Source organism: Notechis scutatus, chromosome 4, assembly GCF_049901735.1.
Source record: "Notechis scutatus isolate UNSWTSFEM ecotype Mainland chromosome 4, rNotScu1.2, whole genome shotgun sequence".
Classification (NCBI taxonomy): domain Eukaryota; kingdom Metazoa; phylum Chordata; class Lepidosauria; order Squamata; family Elapidae; genus Notechis; species Notechis scutatus.
The window spans coordinates 54,270,469-54,290,801 of NC_142012.1; the positions used below are offsets into that span (position 1 = coordinate 54,270,469).

Genomic DNA, 20,333 nt, shown 5'->3' on the forward strand with positions numbered 1-20,333 from the left:
TTACTATTGTTATACACACACACATATCTATATATCTATCTATATCTATATCTATATCTATATCTATATCTATATCTATATCTATCTATCTATCTATCTATCTATCTATCTATCTATCTATCTATCTATACACACACACACACACACACACACACACACACACACACACAATACAGAAGCCTGATGATGGCAGATGAGATTCTGCCGAAACAACTTTACAACTTTAAAAGCACAACTATAATGACGTGGGAAAATACCTGAACAAAGCTGAATGCCATACATATAAATACCCTCGAAAACTTAAGAAAACAAATATATATATACATGTATACTTTTTTCTTTTAAGAATTTAGTGTGTATTTTTAAGGGAATGTACTAAGCAGAATCGATTGAAAATAGGTATGTGTTATAAAATAGAGGTTAAAAAATGAATGTTATCACTGTAAAGGTGTAACTTAAATTTTTAAACAAGATTTGAAAAAAGATACAAAGGTGTTACACTCCAGTCTAGTAATTATAGGGGAAAATTTGTTTTATGTGAAAAGATAATATGAAATTGTAAACAGGACAGACGGAAGTATAAAAACATTGATTAGAAATATTTTAAAAATTAGAAAAAGATATGTAATTGAATTAAGAAAGGAATGAGATAATTTAAAATAAGGCTATAGGAAGTAAAGAAAGGGAAAAGCTATTGAAAAAATTGCAAAAATAGTTATAAGGTATGGATTAGAACGTATAAGGTAAATATGTATTGAGTTTATGTCTGTATGGAGAAGTGATAACCTGGGGCCACGCTGTTCTCAAAAAAAGATATTTTATTTGTATTTGTATGTTTTGTGAAAACTTAAAGAAAACTTTTATAAAAAGAAAAAAAGAAAACCCCTGATATTGCATTAATATTGTACTATACAGCAGAATTCAAAAGAGCTACTGCCCTGGAATAGAAGCTGTTTTTCAGCCTATTTGTCCTTGTTTTTATTATTCTGTACCGTCTGCCAGATGGTAATAGTTAAAAAAAAAATGGGTGTGTGTGCCCAGGACGAGATGGATCTTTGAGGATGTTTTGAACTTTCTTAAGGCAGCGGGAGCTATGAAGCTCTTCCAAAGAGGGGAGAGGACAACCCATGATCTTCTGGGCAATGACATTAACCCTCTGGAATGCCGTCCTATCTTCCACTGTGCAATTGGCAAACCAGAGACAGGTGCAGTAAGTTAAGATATTCTCTCTGGTGCAGCGGTAGAAGGTCACCAGCAGTTTTCCATTCAGTTGCTGTTTTCTGAGAAATCTCAGGTAGTATAATCTCTGCTGGGCCCTTTTGACCAGGGCTGCAATGTGAGCACCCCAAATCAGGTTCTATTTTATGGTAACACTCAGCAAGTTAAAAATGGCTCCCCTCTGTCCCCACTGATAAGCAAGGGCTGGATGTCTGATCTGTTCCTTCTATATAGTCCACTATCAGCTCCTTGGCCTTATTGGTGTTGAGGACCAAGTTATGGTCTCCACACCACGAAAGCAACCATTGGTCCATCTCATCTCGGTAGGCAGATTCATTCATTCTCCCCCCCACTCCCCATGATCCCACCACTGTTATCTCAGGCCAGCTGTTGCGGGAAGGAGGGTGAGAAACTTGTTGAACCTGCATCAAAATAATAAAGTTTTTTGGGGGAGAGGAGAGGGGGGTTTGGGACCCCTTTTCTGCCCCCTTCCCTGCCTGGGAGCGCGGCTGGCGGCTCGCGCTAGCCGAGAGTGAAATTTCCTGTCTCCACTTTCACTTTTGGTCCGCCGGACTTTCCCCAAATCTCTCGCCCTTGCTGGGCTGGCTGCTGAGCCAAGAAGGGTCCGGAAGCGAAGGAGGCGTGGGGTCTTCCCGGCAAGGGGAAGAGGAAGCGGGCAAACCCTCCTTCTGGTTCAGAAGGCAGGGAAGTTCCAAGCCGAGCGACACCCGTGTCCAGGCGCTCGCGGGCCTTTCTCGTGAAATCGCTGTATAATCCAAAGACCCGGGCGGGCAGGTCGTTGCTATCCTTCCGAGGTAGGTTATTCTCTGTCCGGGGGAGAGAGTAGGGCGCAAGGAGGAGGTCCCCGCGTTGTGTCGGGGTGGAATCCAGGCACAGCTGGAGAACGCGGGACGCGAACCCGTCACGAAGCTGCGCGCTTCTTTGCCTAAGCAGCGCTAAAGCAACTGGAAGCGCTTCGCTACGAAGCGCTTCGAAGTAATAATGGTAATGATAATGAGAGAAGGAGGAGGAGGGGAGGGGAAGGGAAGGGAAGGGAAGGAAGGAAGGGGGAAAAAGTCCTTTTGGGTTGCTTTTTTCTGCCTTCTCTTCTAACCAGCAGCATTGCTGGAAAATCCTTCCCTTCCCGGAGACTTTCTCCCCTCCTTCTTGCAACTCCAACGTGGTCACAACAACAACCCCCTCCCCAAATCCAGACGGATTGGATCTTGGCTTCAATGGTACAAAATGCGCTAGGTGGATGAAAAATTAGGTTTGGCCACCCAAACGTCCCTTTGCTTTCATTTGCTGGTTTTCAGAGCTTTTCTAACCCCATGGGTTATTTCAGCCTGACTTCCTCTTTTGAAGTAACAACTGAGAGAGAGGAGGGGGGCGGAGGGGGAGAAAGAGAGGAGGAGGAGGAGGAGGGAGGAGAGGAAGAAAGAGAGAGAGAGAAAGAAGAAGGAGGAAGAGGGAGGGAAAGAAGGAGAAGGAGAAGGAGGAGGAGGAGGAAGAAGAGGAGGAGGGAGAGAAGAAGGAGGAGGGAGCAAGGGAGAAAGAGAGAGAGAAAGAAGAAGGGAGGGAGAGAGAGAGAGAAAGAGAGAAAAGAAAGAGAAAGAAAGAAAGAAAGAAAGAAGAAAGAAAGAAAGAAAGAAAGAAAGAAAAAAGAAAGAAAGAAAGAAAGAAAGAAAGAAAGAAAGAAAGAAAGAAAGAAAGAAAGAAAGAAAGAAAGAAAGAAATGACCAGGTAGAGGAGATTATTTTCCCTAGAAACAGTAGCAGTCATTGTTAGAACTAGCTATGATTTGCTCCTAGGGAGAAAATCCTTGGAACAATTCCTACCCAAAAGCTTTTTTTTTTTTTAATTCCCAGGGCCTGATTTGAGGTACCCCAGGAATTTTAAGCAAGACAAAATGGATGCCGGTAGACTTCAATTCACAACATTTCCTTTAGTGACTATTCAAAGTTACACTGGCACTGAAACAGTGACGTAGGGCCATTTTTTTGTACTTAATGACCATTGCAATATACCCAGGGTTACATGCTCAACATTCAGGTGCTTGACCACTGACTCGTATTTACGATGAAGGGATTTAGTAAAAAGGGACTAAAACTCACTTCACCACTCTCTTGCTTAGCAACAGGAAATTTTGGGCCTCAGTGGTGATCATAAGCTACCTGAAAAAGTTTGGTAGCTTGTTCACGGAGCTCTTTTGTTCTTGTACAAAAAGTGCTTTTGTATTTCAGGATTTTATTTTATTCCATTTTATGTTTTTTTTTAAAAAGAACTATAGATAGAAGACGAACGCTTCCTTAAGAACTAAAGAGAATTAGATTCTCTTGGGCCTCAAGAGGTAAGGGGGGAAAAAAGGGAAGCAATCAAATTCCATGGCAGTGTTTTGGGAATGAAAAAAACCAACAAGGGTCCTTTAACAGAACCTCAATAACGTGTAGCAAAACTTTAAATAGAAGTAAAAGACTTAAATGACATTGCGTTCTTTCAATGTCACAAAAAGATCTAGACATATCTGGTAAGACGGCTGTGGGAAACAGATTTAGTCACTGAGATTTATGAATATAGAAGAGCCACAATGTGGAGGAAGTAGCTGCTATTACAACATCTTGTAACCCCCCCTCCCCCCAGTAAGAAAGAAACTAGGAGAGTGAAACATACAAATGATCTTAGAAAAGCTCAAAATACAAAGGGAATATTATGTGCTGCTTAATTCCTCCCCAAATCACCCAAATGAAATTGTCTCGTAGAATCCCAGAGAGCTATCGTGTTACTTTAGAGAAGTTTGCAGCGAATCATGTTTCTAGTATCTTAGAAGACCAAGATATGCTTAATTAATATGAACTTTTGGGATAATGCACAGTTGGTATTCAGCAGGTTCTGACCAGTTCTGGAGAACCAGTAGCGGAAATTTTGAGTAGTTTGAGAAACTGACAAATGCCACCTCTGACTGGCCCCGCCCCCATTTATTCTCTGCCTCCCAAGTCCCAGCTGATCGGCTGGGTCTTCTTTTGTTGCCCTGCACAGGAGAACAGAACTGGAAAGCAGGTTAGTGGGTGGGGAGGGAATGGGATTTTGCAGTATCCTTCCCCTGCCATGCCCACCAAGCTACACCATGCCCACCAAGCCATGCCCACAGAACCGCTAGTAAAAAAAAATTGAATCTCACCACTGGGATAATGTATTATTAACAGACATTCCCGTTATTCTGTTAAGGTTTCATTAATTATAAGGAATATTGAATAGAATAGAATGGAATACTTCATTGGCCAAGTGTGATTAGACACACACAAGGAATTTGTCTTGGTGCAGATGCTCTCAGTGCACATAAAAGAAAAGATACATTAGTCAAGAGTCAAGAATCATTAGGTACAACACCTAATAATAGTCATAGGGTACAATAAGCAATCAAATCATACTAGGAAACAGTCAATATAAATCGTTAGGATACAAGTGACTAAGTTACAGTCTTACAGACAAAAGTGGGAGGGGATGGGAGGAGTGATGATAAGATTAATACTGAAATATTAAAGGCTGACCATAGTATTGTACTGGGATTTTTTTTTTAACAGAACGATGTCCAGTTGAGAAGAAGGCCTAAATCCTACTGTCCTATGACCGGAAGGAAAATGTCAGCTACGAATAATTTTCTCTCTATTTGTATATTTGCGATAACCTCATGGAATTTCACCCACTCAAGTGGACTTATAGCAAATTACTCAAAGGGCTTTCTGTTCACTGTTCCTAAACATTTATCAACACAAACAACAGTTCTGGATCTATCCAATAACAGTATATCTACATTGGAAATCTCTGATTTTCGTTCTCTTCCCAACTTACAAGTGCTAATTCTGTCTCACAATTCTATCAGCAAAATTGATTTGGGGGTTTTCCAGCACAACAAATTCTTAGAGCACCTGGATCTCTCTCACAACACACTAAGGACTGTTTCTGGTTTTCCTGTTAAAAGCCTCAAGCATCTAGATCTCGCTTACAATGACTTTACTGCCATGCCGCTCTCCACCGAGTTCACCAAAAAAACAAAGCTGAACTATTTGGGAATTAGTACTAGAAAACTTTCAAGTGTCAACGTTCTTCTGCCTTTACAACTGGACACGCTGTTACTGGGCTTAGAAGATCTTTATGAATACAGGCCAGGAAGCCTCCTCGTGTTCAATGCAAAGACGGTTCGGATTGTTCTCCCTCAAAGAGCAGACTTTCGCATCCTCTCGGATCTGCGATTCAACGGTACAGAAAGTTTAGAACTTTCTAAGGTCCCATTGGAGCAAATGGGAGACTTAAGAACATTTCTGACGCTGAATGAAACAAGCACATTGCTAAATCTAACAATAATCAATACGAAATTCACTTGGAAAGACCTCATTGATGGCTTCAAAGCAGTGGGGGAATCCACCATTAGTCACTTAACCATTTTATATCCAACTATTACTGTATTCAATGCTGGATCTTTTAAAAATGTGGATCCCTCATTAAAAAGTTTAACCATCAAATATGGACTACTTGATACAGCAAAATTTGACCAAAACGTTGTGTACTCAACTCTTTTCAACTTGAACATTGACAGCTTGACTATTTCTGATACTGGTATATTATATATATATTGTCCTGAAACACCCAGTAGATTTAAGTATTTAAGTTTTCAAAACAACACATTGACTGACACAATGTTAAAAGGTTGCAAAAATTTACCTGAGCTACAAACATTCATTTTACAAAAGAATAGACTGGAAGATCTTACCGAAGTGAGTTTAATGACAACTAGCATGACCGCTCTGAATTATATGGATGTAAGTAAAAATTATTTGTATTACAAAGACAGTGAAAACAAATGCAACTGGGGTGAACATATAATTAAACTGAATTTGTCATCCAACAAGTTAACAGATTCTGTTTTTAGATGTTTACCGAATAATATCCAAATGTTGGACTTACAAAGTAATCAGATTTCAGCTGTGCCTAAAGAGATCATTGACCTGACTGCTTTAAAGGAGTTAAATTTGGCTTCTAACAGACTCAATGCTTTTCCCGGATGTGGCCATTTTAGAAACCTTCAGGTGCTTAACGTAGAAACTAATTTTGTTCTTGACCAGTTTTCTGAATTCTTCCAGACCTGTCAGAATATTCGAAGATTAAAAGGAGGACATAATCCCTTCAGGTGCCACTGCGAATTAAGGCAGCTCATTCATCTTCAAAAACAAGAATCTGTGGCATTGGCTGGTTGGCCTGATGCTTATATGTGTGAATATCCCAGCGACTTAAGGGGAACTCTCTTAAAAGATTTCCATATTTCTGAACTTGAGTGCAATGTGGCTCTCTTGATTACAGTGATTTTAGCGGTCGGTCTGTTCGTGATAGCTGTCGTTGCTTTCTTCTGCGTCCGCTTCGATGTTCCCTGGTATTTGAAGATGATCTGTCGTTGGAGCCAGGTGAAACACCGGCTATGGAAGAATAAATCGGAAGAGATCTCCGAGAGCATCCAATACCACGCATTTGTCTCCTACAGTGAGCACGATGCTAACTGGGTCAAAAGTGAGCTCATCCCCAATCTGGAGAAGGAAGGCGGGTCCTTAAAGATCTGCCAACACGAGAGGAACTTCATCGCAGGGAAGAGCATTGTGGAGAACATCATCGACTGCATCGAGAAAAGCTACAAGTCCATCTTCGTACTATCTCCCAATTTTGTGCAGAGCGAGTGGTGCCATTACGAGCTATATTTTGCCCATCACAAGTTATTCAGCGAAAACGCCAACGGTTTAATTCTCATTTTGTTGGAGTCCATACCGCCCTACATCATTCCCGCCAGGTACTACAAACTCAAAGCTCTCATGTCCAAAAGGACCTACTTGGAATGGCCAAAAGACAAGAGGAAGCATGCATTTTTCTGGATTAATCTCAGAGCAGCTCTTCAGATTAAACTGCCAAACTCTGAAGAAATTGAAGAGCCCTAGGTAAGAATGCTGACTATCAAACACATTGGTGTTCCTCATTTTTTAATTACAGAAAAATAGTTTTTGGTAGTGTTGGAAGAATTATCCTGCTGGGTTCAGTTCCAAGTGGGGAAAAAGACACTGAAAACATGGAGGCTGTTTGGAAAGGTGGTTTAATGGTGGACAGGACCACATGGCTTGGAGCTCCAAAGAAGGAAGGCTGAGATGCTGAGAGTCCCTTGGTTTTATAACCCCTGTTGGGATTTGAATTTGAGCTTGTATTCTGATTGGTTGTCAGACTCCCATGGGGCCATGCAGGGGCAACTCTGTAGGCTGTCCTGAGTCCCAGGCTTGGTTGACCCTTGCTGGGTGATGATGTAATGAAAGGAATTTGAGCAGTTCCTATTATTGCTCTACCTGGAGATCTTTGTTATGTAAAATAGGCTGGCCTAGGCCAGAGTAATGGCCCATTAGCAAATGTGTGTGTGGGGTGAGTTTCTGCTCTTCTTAGGGAAAATATTCTGCCTTTTTAATATTTCCTAGGATATTTCAATTTTCTAGGAGAGAGGTGGGTTTTAACTTCCAATAGTAGTGTAGTAGTTACAAAAACCAAGTTGTCTTTTGGGTTGTGACTTAAAGAGAAGAAGGATGTCTAATTCGACTTTATCCATACCAGTTTTATGTTTTTAAAATATTAGATTAATACTTTCCCCCTTTCTAGTTCTTGCATTTCTGATACGAGATGACACAAGATCCATATCAGTTATGAAAATATCTAAGCACTACTCTATAAAGGAGACAAATGTTGCCTGCGTACTGATGTATATATTTGAAGACCCCAGAAATCATTTTTGCATGAGGGTCCTTGACACTCTCTGAGCTGGGTGGTTTTCTTACAGATATTTCATGACCCAATTAGGTAATATCATCAGCACTAGAAGGAGATAGAGGTGGAGGAGAAGGAAGAGGAGAACTGTGAGATCCTTGGTGCTCTCTGAGCTTGGTGGCTTTCTTGCAGATGTTTCACGACCCAACTAAATAACACCATCAGTGCTAGAAGGGAGTAGGCCTTCTAACTCCCTTGTAGCACTGATTATGTTACCTAGTTTGGTAATGAAACGTCTCTACAGTAATATCACCAAGGTCAGAGAGCACCAAGATTGAACAGTTCAACCCTGAGCTATAAATAGTCTCCTCCATCGGTATTACTTTTGTTTGTCATTTCACTGGTATGGAACTTTTTAAAAAAATGAGGAAAAAAAAACCCCTAAGATAAACATGCACACATAAACCAGGCAACTAATATTACAATATATTACAGCATTTGTATGTCTTAAAATTTCTCTACCTATTTTCATGCTTTCCAGGTATATAAACATCTAGGTTTTTTTTTCTTTCGCTACTTTTATCTATTTATAATCCTGTGCTCTATTTCCCACCCGCCACCCCCCATTTTCATATATGTATTTGTTGCATTGCAGAATCTGATAAGGAGGAAAAAATCACTTGGGTAGCCAGGAATAAGGCATCATCTGCATATAAAATTACAGATGCATTCTAACACCACCACATACATCCCTTATCTATTTCTTGATAATTACATTAAACCAGGGGTCCCCAACCACCGGTCCACGGACCGGTACCGGTCCATGAACAAGTCCTACCGGGCGCTGGCTTGCTGGCGCCGCCATCTTTTTGATGAAAAAGTGCTTCCGGTGAGCTTTTCCGGTAGAAAGCTCACCGGAAGCACTTTTTCATCAAAACAAGATGGCGGCGCCCAGCTGATGCCGGTACCGGGCCGCGGCGTAAAAAAGGTTGGGGATCACTGCATTAAACAACCTAAGGGCCATTACACATCCCTGCCTTACTCTTTGCTCAGAATCAAACCATTCACTAAACATTGCACTTATTCTTGCGCATTCTTTATCTGAACCATAAATTGCTCTTATAACAGAATAATAGAGTGGGAAGGGACCTTGGAGGTCTTCTAGTCCAGCCCTATACCAGTGATGGCTAACCTTTTCGGCACCGAGTGCCCAAAACACACGCACATCGCCAATATGCCATGCAGTATATAAGTCTAAGCACTATTGCTAATCTACTAACTTTTTTTCTTACAGGAACAGTGCGGATGGAAAGGAATCTGCTCTCATATCGACAAGATCTGATGGCTGTGGTTTTTATGTTCCCTACTACTTTGTGATTTGGGAGTGGCATCTCCCAGTCTGAGCTGGTACACAATCTGGATTCATGGTTCCCACCTAGAGTGCAAGTGGCAGCCATGTCCAGAAGAATCTTTGCAGAAATATATCTTATCTCCTTTCCTAGGTTGGGAAACGCTGCATCATTGGTATTAGAAGTATTAGTACCGCTTTATAAAACCTTAGTAAGACCACACCTGGAATACTGCATTTCGGTCACCACATTACTAAAAAAAAGATGTTGAAACTCTAGAAAGAGTACAGAGAAGAAGGACAAAGATAATTAAAGGTCTGGAGACCAAAACATAGGAAGAATGGTTGCAGGAACTGGGTATGGCTAGTCTAGAGAAAAGAAGGACTGGGATGACATGATAGCAGTCTTCCAATATCTCAGGGGCTGCCACAAAGAAGAAGGGGGTCAATTTATTCTCCAAAGCTCCTGAAGGCAGGACAAGAAGCAATGGATGGAAACTAATGAAGGAAAGAAACAACCTGGAACTAAGGAGAAATTTCTTGACAATGAGAACGATTAACCAGTGGAACTTGAAGTTATCTTCAGAAGTTTGGTGCTCCATCACTGGAGGTTTTTAAGAAGAGACTGGATAGCCATTTGTCTGAAATGGTATAGGGTCTCCTGCTTGAGCAGAGGGTTGGACTAGATGACCTCCAAGGGTTCTTCCAGCTCTATTCTGATTCCATTTGATTCCATTCCTTAGTCATTTCCTATGTGCCCTGTTGCCATGCCCTCTACCTCAGTCTGTTCTTGAAGACCATTCAGTATGTTCTGCATTAAAAAAGGATTCAAAAAACCAAATCTCCCCTCAAAAATAAAAAGGATAAAATAATAAAATAATCAACTTGTGTCATCTCCAACTTCTCTTTAGTACACCTTACAAGGCCAACAGAAGTAGGGTTTGTGTAGGCTAATCCTAACCAATTTGTTAATATTTATGGGTTGCCTCAAAGCCAGATGTATAGACGTTCAAATTTACAGCCGTCTTTGTCGTCATCCACAAAAGGAAGAACTTTTACAAGGTAGTCGCAGGAACATCCTGAGGTAAATTAAAACACCGTGCAGAACAGACAAAAAAGGTGGGGAAAAAGGGAAACTCACCCTTTATATTTAACAGCAACCAATCAGAGCATAGATTGCCTCATGTATGAGTCAGCAAATTCTAATTAATGAACTACAACTGTGCGTTCTGGCTTATTATACACCATATGCTGTTCCAGCCATTAAATTCAGTATCCTAACACCGATGGTGTTCAAGTGGCACTCCAGATGTTTTGGGATTGCATTGCACCCAAGGCACCTATTACTATTGGTGAAATGGGACAACTTGCCACAGCCAACTTGCCGCGGCCAACTCACCGTGGGACAACTTGCTGCAGCAAGACAATCTAATAATTTACAATAAATGAAAAAAAATGTCATTCACATTTCATGCTGTCCCCCTTTTTGCACCCTTTCTTCAATGATTCTATTTCACTATTTCTTTAATGTTAGTGTACTCTTGACCTGCAGTGAGTTGGCTGTGGCAAGTTGGCTGCGGTGAGTTGGTCATGGCGAATTGTCATAGATCGTACCATTGGTGCTATCTTTGCTTGCTTTTTGTCATTGTTGCTCTGCTTCTATTTCAGATCTTTGTGTTTGTTTATTTATTTATTTATTTATTTATTTATTTATTTATTTATTTATTTATTTGATTTGCCAATTGTTTACAAGATAATAAGTATAAGTGTATACATAGTTGTGAATACATGAAATGGGTACATATAAGAAAAATAAAAGAATAAGAGAAACAATAGGACAGAGACGGTAGGCACGTTGGTGCACTTATGCACGCCCCAACGTGCATTATTTTCTCCAGGTCGTCCTCTTCTCTTCTGCTTTCTCCAGGCACTGCCACGTCCACTTATACAGACTTCTTTTTGGTCTTTCTTACTGACAATTGTTATGTTATGTGGCAGGTGCCGGTTTGTTTGAATTCTAAAGTCCCAGAGCAATTTAACATCACTTTTTTATGACTTTCACTATTTTATGGCCCGACCAGTTCTTGCTTGCAAACAAATGATATTGTGATGACACGGGGTGTGGCATGAAGGCAACACAGTCAAATAAGCAAGAAGAGTCCCCTTATTATCTCCAACTTGGCCCACAATGTCCAAGTTACCTTCGGCTGGAGAAAAACTCTCCCAGAAACAGCCTTTAAGTGGAGGAAATTCAGTCCGAAAACAAAGTACATACAAACTGTAACTAAAAATCCACACAAACCACACTGCAGCAATTAACTGGACAGGGCAGGAGAAGGAATTTCAGTTTGAAAGGCCAGCAAAACACACACAGGTGAGAAGACGCGAGAAACCCAGATAAGCCTCGACAATACCAGATAATTCACGATCTGTTCCCAATAACTTTGCTGTGCGCAGCTTCCCTTTTTAAACACTGTGTTCCCAGCTGCAGCTAATGAAGGGAATCAGGGCCCTTTCCTCCCCCGTAAACCACGCAACTCACGTTGCTCCCTTCTCTGTTCCTCCCTGCGTGCCCTAGGATAAAGAGGGGGTGGGTCTGGGTCTTCCTCTGAATTCCCTCTCCCTTGCTTTACCTCTTCCCTGCTCTGCCCAGCCGGACTGTGCCCTTCCCCAGTTTCTTCCAGAGCCAAGGGAACCACACTCCCACTCCCTGTCACCTGCTCAGCCTCCCCGTCTGAATCATATTCCGACAGGGCATGACAGATATTTCTTGCAAGTCTTCCAATGCACCATTGTCACTACTTTGTCATGCCATTGCTTGTAGTCAAGTCTGTGCAATCTTCTTGCAGCAGCTATTATTGCTATTTTGATTATTATTGTGATTTCAATTTTACTGGAACTTTCCTGGAACCATGAATTGCAGTGGGGAAGCATATACACCATATATCCATACATTTTTTTTCAGCCACACGGGTTAAATAAATTGGAACATTAAAAATAGCACGCTGTAAGAAGTGAATGGTAATAATTTTCTATCATACTGTATATGTATAATGTGCAAAATCTTCATGGAACATTGGGGACATCTAGTGGTGCTAGATATTCCTGGAAAAGGAGAAGTTTATGTTGCCTATAGGAAAATAAACTATTATTAGTGGAAGGAATAAGAAGAAACGCATTGGATTTACTCATATGGGGCACCTTTTATGACTTTATGACATTTTGGCTACAAAATGTTCTTGGCTAAAGGAGAAATAAGTAAGAGTGGGTCCATTCTACTGAAAGCATCAGATAAGATCCTTCATCTGAAGACCAGTTACCTCTTTGGCTTAGTATCTAAAACACAAAGGACCACACAATAGTTTTATCAAAGGATTAGGATCACAGATTGAGATGTAGTTCAGAAAGATTTAGTGCCCTAGCCCAGGGGTGTCAAATTCACGTCGTCACAGCAGCGTCACATGATGTATCGGGACTTTCCCCCCCTTCACTAAACCAGGCATGGGCATGGCCAGCACGTGACGCATTGTTCTGACCCAAACCCTTTTCCAATAAAACAAACACGAACCAAAAGGAACAGAAACCTTTTAATGATTCTTACGAATCCCGGGTTAAAAGGCTGCTGCAAACTAACTTTGATAAGCACAAACCTCGGCAAAACTGTGCGAGGCTGCCAAGAATAACAGATAAGGTTACCTAGAGATATTTTACAACACGAGAGTCTTCAAATACCAACTTAACATACTGCAATGTCCACGAGGCTTGAGTTTCAAAACGTCTTTGCTTCCTGCAAGGAAGGTCTGATTCACAAGCTGGCTTTTATCTTCTTGAAGGAGGGGCTATTACCTTGCAGCTTTACTCCCAAGTTGCCTGTGCTACTGCAGCTGCTCTTTCCTATGAGCAGCCCTATGTGCACATACACTTGGCACAGACTTCTTGGGAACTTTCTCATCGCTGCTGCCAGCCCCCACAATCTCTGAAGGCAGCAGCCCACTCCCTAACGGTCCTGGCCCCTCATCTGAGTCCTCGCTCTCCTCAGCTGTCTGCACCTGCTGCCAGTTAACCACAACTTTTACCCAAAATCAGGCAAAGCAGATTGAGTTGCTTGCAGAATCACAGAGTCACTCAGAGACCTACCTTTCTGCAATCTATTGCCTGAGTCTGCACTGAAAAATAGAAGCTTCAGTCCTAAGAAAGGTCTTTCTAGCTAATGTAAATCTCCCAGCACAGCAGAACAGCTGATGGTCGGGGGGAAAAAAAAGGAAAAATAGCAACTTACCAAAAATTAGGAGAAGGCACAACGCAGGCAAATTGGATGGTGTGCATGCCAGGTAAGGAGTGAGTGGGTGGGGCCAGCCAGTGGAGCGAATTGCTGGTTCTCTGAACTGCGTAGAATCATAACAACTGGGTTCTATAGAACCGGACAGATCAGGTAGAATCCCACCCCTGAATATATAACATATGAGGACTGTACAGTGCAAATTTATAATCACGGTTTGATGTGACAAAATGCCATTACTGAATCCCTATCCGATTACCAAAAAAGAAGAAACGGTAAAGGAACATTAAAACATTCACATCTTTAGTGAGTAAGATTACCAAAATTTTCAGTATCTGTAAATAATAGGGAAGACATGCTAAAAACCTTTATTTACCCAGTTATTATTAGCTTATAAAATATATTACATTTTATTTTTATTTCATTTTTAAAATCTGCATAATGTTATACAGGAAGTAGAATAAATGTAATATTCCTGCTACATTTGCAGGCGAAATTTGAAAAAAATGCTAAACAGGACGGTTATTCTGCCTGTGGAATATTTTAAAATATATATAGTTAAGAACGTGCTAATATTTGTCAAACATAATAGGAATTGTTAGGGATATACACCCTAGCAGAACGTGCAATGGTAGTCAGGCAGGCAGGCAGATATGTGAGATAAACGTTGTTGTAGCTTACACTCAGTAAATCAGATACACTGTGCCAGTTAAATAGTTTTTATTCCAGTAAGAGTTATAGCATAGTCAAACAGTCCATATATCATACACTTAGTTCAGTCCGTCCGGGGATTATCCATTAGCAAAGTCCAGTGTCGAAAAAGAGGTCAGTAAACTTACAAATAATCAGTCCAGTAATATATCTCTTTTTGCAGTAGAGATATGAAGAAAATCAAACCTCTTTTCTTCGTTCAGTAATAGCAGGGAAAACACGCAGTTATCACCATCAATCCATCAGTCAGCAATCCAGTAAAAGCCAGCAAACAGTGAGCTCTCTTGCTCCCTCTTATGGTGATTTTACAACCGTACCCAAAATACATGGTTTGCATTTAAAGTGACACACACAATCATAGTCTATATATATTATTTTACCCAAACTAAGTTAGGTAACCATGTTATTCCTAACAGGAATTATTATAGCCCTTTAACATGTGTAAAATACTTTTCCTGTAGTTCTGTTGGAAAATATATCTACTTTATCAAGCCGGAAGTCAAAATACAAACACGGTGCTATCATGAGAGTGTTCCCTTGTGTGTTTAACAGAAGAACAGTTGTAATTGAAAACCAGATTTTGGAAATCTCAGCAGCCCACTGAACAGCGCTACTGGGGAAGAAACCATTTTTCATCACGCTTCATGTGACGTGACTACAAAAGGCAACTATACAGTGCAATTCTACTAGTGGGTGAGGAGGCTGAGAAACAGAAGCTTTAAGATTTCTTTTGTACTGTAGTCTCTGGATTAGCAACACAATTTCCCAAAGTCAGCAATCTCTCTTCTTGTTCTTCAACTTTCCATGTTATAACTATGCCTTCTTGCCTTTGTCAAACTCTGCAGTTGGACATCTGATGACAGCATGGATATATTGCTGGCACCAGATTGTATTGTATAATTTATGAATCATAAAATACAATTTTACAAAAAAATCAGTTGTATCTTATGATTTATGATCTATGATTGATCACTTTGTGTGTACACTAAGAGCTTTTGCACCGGAGACAAATTCCTTGGCCAATAAAGAATATTCCAGTTCCAATTTCAATATACTGTTTGTCACAATTCAAAGATGCTTTTATTTGAAACTGACTTTCTGATTTTTCTTTAAGAATGTCTCACTTCTCATCCAAGAATCTTCTTCTTCACTTCCGTTGAAATGAAGATTATTGGATGAGATTCTTCCCATCCAAGAATCTTCTTCACTTCCTGCCAGATAGTAAGAACTGAAGAAGCTTCTTGGATATGAAGCAAGACATCTTAAAGAAAAACCAGAAAGTCCACTTGATGGACTTAGGAGGACCAGGGGTGACATGATAGCAGTGTTCTAATATTTCAGGGGCTGCCCCAAAGAAGAGGGAGTCAAGCTATTCTCCAAAGCACCGGACAGCAGGAGAAGAAACAACGGATGGAAACTAATCAAGGAGAGAAGCAACCTAGAACTATGGAGAAATTTCCTGATAGAGAGGACAATTAACCAGTGGAACAGAAGTTGCCTCCAGAAGTTGTGGAAGTTTTTAAGAATTGAACAACTCTTTGTCTGAAATGGTATATAGCAGTGATGACAAACCTTTTTGTTGTGGTGGTGCCGAAAGCGTGTGAGCGCACAATAGTGGGCACACACGCGTCCTGTCACCCACAATGCAGTGCATCCCACCACCCCCCTTGCGCATGCGTGCGCAACAACCCCAGCTATCTTACCTGCACTGCACATGCGTGCACCTTCCAGCTGATTTTTGGCCCGTTTGAGGCTGTTTTCGCCCTCCCGGAGGCTCGAGGGAAGCCTCTGCAGCCTCAGGAGGCCTAAAAATGGGCCTTCCAGAAATACCAGAAGTGCACGTTTTCAGCCTCCTAAGGGCCTCTGGAGCCCGGGGGAGGCCATTTTTGCCCTCCTGGAAGCTCGAAGTAAGCCTCTGCAGCCTTGGGAGGCTGGAAATGGGACCTTTTTCAGCCCCCAGAGGCTGCAGAGGCTTTCTTCGAGGCTCCGGGAGGGCAAAAATGGCCTCAAATGGGTTGAAAATCAGCTGGGAGGCGCACACATGCGCAGTGAGGTTGGTAAGGTAAGTTTGGCTGGGGCTCGCGTGCCCACACAAATGGCCCTACATGCCACCTGTGGCACATGTGCCATAGGTTTGCCATCATGTGTATATAGGGTTTCGACCAGAGCAGAGGTCCCCAATCTGTGGGCCATGTCCTACTACGGTGGCCTATTTGGAATTGGGCCATGTGAGTACAACACTGTTGCACGGATTGCATATGTTCCCCCTCTCTCCCCCCAGCCAGGCCACCAAGCCATAAAGATTAGGGACTCCTGAACTAGAAAACCTCAACGGTCTCTTCCAACTTTGTTATTCCAGGTCCAAATCTGATCAGTAGTCAAGAGATCTTGAGAACCACAGGTAGTCCTCAACCGAGCCCAAAATTTATGTTGCTTAAGTGAAGAATTTGCTAAGTGAGCTTTGTCCTGTTTTACGACTTTCCTCACCACGTTTGTTAAAAGTGAATCATGGCAGATGTCCAATGAGTAGCATGGTTGTTGAGTGAATCCGTTGACTTTGCTTGCCAAGAGGTTGCAAAGTGACTCCTGAACTTCCGTAACCATCATAAATGTGGTCAAGTCGTCAAAGCATCTGAATGTAAATCCTGTGACCATGGGGATGCTGTGTTAGGTGTGAAAAATGGCCCTAAGTCACTATTTTCAGCGCTGTTGTAACTTTGCTAACGGTCAGTAAACGAACTGTTGTAAGTCGACGACTACCTACATCAGTGGTGGCTAACCTTTTTGGGCTCCTGTGCTGAAAATTGTGTGCACGCTTTGGCCTCCCAGAGGCTTGAGGAAGGCTTCTGCAGGCTGAAAACTAGGCCCGTTTTGTCACTTCCGGTATTTCCGGAAAAACAGGAAGTGACAAAAAGGGCCTAGTTTTCGGCCTGCAAAGCCTGCAGAAGCCTTCCTCAAGCCTCCGGGAGGCCGAAAAAGGCCTCAAACTGGCCAAAAATCAGCTGTGAAGTGTGTGTAAACACAGTGAGGTAAGTTTGCCTGCAGCTCGCATGCTGGCACAAAGGGCATGCGTGCCATAGGTTCGCCATCACGGTTCTAGGCGACCAAAGTTTCTGCCGTGCAAAATTCTAACTGGAGAATATGATTGATGACTCTTGGCTATGGATGTGTCCCATTGGAGAATATGAATTACAATACACCCAGGGGGTGGGGGGAAACCAGGGTCAAGGGTGACAATCAATGATGTGTCTCAGAGTCAGCTGCACCCAGGTACACTGGCAAGTTTACTCCTAATAAATCTTCTTTAAGCCTTTGAAAATCCAGCTAGAGACTCATGATTTAAATGGGGGATAACTACCGGAGCCCTGACACAGGTAGTCCTTGACTTACAACCATTCATTTAGTGACCGTTCAAAGTTACAACGGCACTGAAAAAAGTGACTTATGGCCGTTTTTCACACTTATGAATGCTGTAGCGACCCCGCTTGAGAACTGACTCTTAATTATGACGGTCGCAGTGTCCCGGAGGTCATGTGGTCCCCTTTTGCGACCTTCTGTCCAGCAAAGTCAATGGGGAAGCCAGATTCACTTAACAACTGTGTTACCAACTTAACCACGGCTGTGACCCATTTAACAACCATAGCAAGAAAGATCATAAAATGAGGCCAAACTCAATAACTGTCTTGCTTAGCAACATACATTTTGGACTCCATTGTGGTTGCATGTTGATTGCTACCTGTAGTAGGTTGCATCCTGCAGTCCAGCCAAGCATCTTCATCAAACCGCAAATGGTGTAAATCTGGTTTTTGTTTTCCATCCTGGCACATATTTGGCCACATCAATCCAAAGAATCTTTAATAGCATTGGCATCAAATGAATTAGCTTGTTATACAGATTAAAATTAGCATAGCTTTCGTTTGCATGGCAATTGCACCCTTTCCTCTTTTTTTGCTCAGAATTAAAGGGGAAGAAAAAAACAACCGCAACATATCTAAAAATAGGGAAGAAATGAAGACATTGTGAAGCTTTATTAGCAATTTAGAATTAGGAGAAGGAGCAATTTTTCTTCTTCTTCCATTGTATGGCAAATATGTGATAGCATCAACCCATTGAAGCAAAGCTATTTGGGGAGGAAAAAATATATAAAACGCTCTGTAGGAAATAAGTTTAGGAAAAACCAAGAGTTATGGCATTGCACGTTGTTTTTTGTTTTTAAAACAAAATATTGGTGAGCTTCAAAAATGGAGCATCTACTTTATGCAAATCACCACCTGGTAAATTATGTTCCTTTCGGCTCTCGATGTATGCTATCAATGCACAGCCGTGGCTGCTTTCCAGGGTTGATTTAAAAATATTTGATTATTTTCAGAGAGGTTCCAAGGATCCGTTTATAGCGCCAATTCTCTCTGCTTGGATGTCCAAGGGTCCAGTTCCTGACACTTAAAATTAATCAATTTTCTCCTGTTTTTTTCTTTCTTTCTCTTCTCACACTAGTACCAGACAGTGTTAAATGTCTAAAGCAGTGGCCCCCAACCTTTTTTGTGCCACGGCCCGGTACCGGCATCACAAAATGATCCGCGGCCCGGTACCGGCATCAGCACGCATGACAAGGCAAGGCGAGCCGAGCGACCGGCCAGCCAGCCGTCCCCCGCTTCTCCCCACCACCTTCAACTCCTCCTTTGTACCTTTTTTGTGCTTTCTTAATCTCCTCCTCCATCGGGACGTCTCTTCGTTCGAAGCTGCCCCCCACCCCTTCGATGAAACTAAGGCGCGAGGATTCCTTCAGGAACCAAATGCCGCTTTCCAACTGGAAAAGCTCACCTGGAGGCACTTTCTCGTCGAAACAAGATGGCGGTGCCCAGCAAACCGGCGGACTGGTAGAAAATGATCCACGGACCGGTACCGGTCCGGGGCCCGGTGGTTGGGGACCCCTGGTCTAAAGGATTGATTTGGATTGACAATAGAGCAGAAAATGCAAGAGATCTTTGCTCCATTTAGATTAGAACGAGCGTTTCTAGAGTGCCAAATTAATAATTCCTTTGTTGTTTTACTATCGATGAACGATCCTCTGGATTTTTGCAGCACAGATATGGTAAAGTCTTAACTGATATCCCAATAACCGTACAATTCCTCCTGGTACAAGCTGTTAGAAAAACAGGTATGAATGTGCCTCATTCATTGAACCTCAAAGAGACTAGTCCTCATGTACCCATGGAGAACTGTTTACCTGAAAAGTATGACAAGGAATTGGAAACAGGCTACAAGCAGTCCTTGTCTTGCAACAGTTTGTTTTAGTGACCATTCAAAGTTACGGATGGCACTGGAAAAAAAAGATGTTCACCCTTCTGGTTATGTGATCAAAATCCAGATGTTTGGCAACTGGTTCATATTTGCGATGGTTGCAGTGTCCCTGGGTCACTAGGACAAAGTCAACGTGGAAGCCAAACTCATTTAACAACGCTGTGACCAACTTAACAACAGCAGGGATTCACTTGGCCTCCGTGGCAAGGACGGTTGCAAAATGGGGCAAAACTCATTTAACATTTGTCTCGCTTAGCAACAGAGACTATGAGCTCAATTGTGGCCGTAAGTTGAGGATGACCTGTATATGGAGTCTAAAGTGAGTTGGTCATTAAATGTTCATGTTTGTTCTTCCTTCTTCCAAATTACTGCAAAATTCATGTCACTGTTCTGCAATTTCCCGTGAGGTTTGAATTCACTATATAACCCTGTTTTGAACGCACAAAAATATCCTTCTTTCCTTTGGATGTTTTTATGTTTTGTCTGTTTTGTTTGTCTTTAAAAATCAATAAAATTGTTTTTTAAAAATATATATATATATCCTTCTTTCCATCCGGTATATTTCTCCAATACCTTGAAAATGCTAGATTACACAGGATTAGAGAGGTAGTCCTTCAATTTATGACCAGAACTGAGCTCAAGATTTACGTCGTTAAGTGAATTTTACCCCGTTTTACGACTTTTCTCATCACA

The 20,333-nt window shown here is 41.7% G+C and overlaps 1 protein-coding gene across 5 annotated transcripts; it reads left to right on the plus strand.

The window, feature by feature from the left end:
• Positions 1 to 1,711: 1,711 nt before the first annotated feature.
• On the plus strand, positions 1,712 to 15,389 carry TLR6 (toll like receptor 6). 5 transcript variants are annotated; one of them, XM_087965777.1, is made up of 4 exons: positions 1,720 to 2,033; positions 3,087 to 3,270; positions 4,800 to 7,196; positions 9,296 to 10,809. In XM_087965777.1, the coding sequence occupies exons 2-3, from the start codon at positions 3,256 to 3,258 to the stop codon at positions 7,194 to 7,196; spliced, it is 2,412 nt and encodes an 803-aa protein (XP_087821903.1). In that variant the 5' UTR covers positions 1,720 to 2,033; positions 3,087 to 3,255; the 3' UTR covers positions 9,296 to 10,809. The 5 variants fall into 5 exon arrangements, with proteins under 5 accessions (XP_026531099.2, XP_087821903.1, XP_087821901.1 ...); XM_026675314.2 differs by lacking the exon at positions 3,087 to 3,270 and having other exon boundaries at positions 1,712 to 2,033; XM_087965775.1 differs by lacking the exons at positions 1,720 to 2,033; positions 9,296 to 10,809 and adding an exon at positions 14,892 to 15,389 and having other exon boundaries at positions 3,162 to 3,270.
• The last annotated feature ends 4,944 nt before the right edge of the window (positions 15,390 to 20,333 follow it).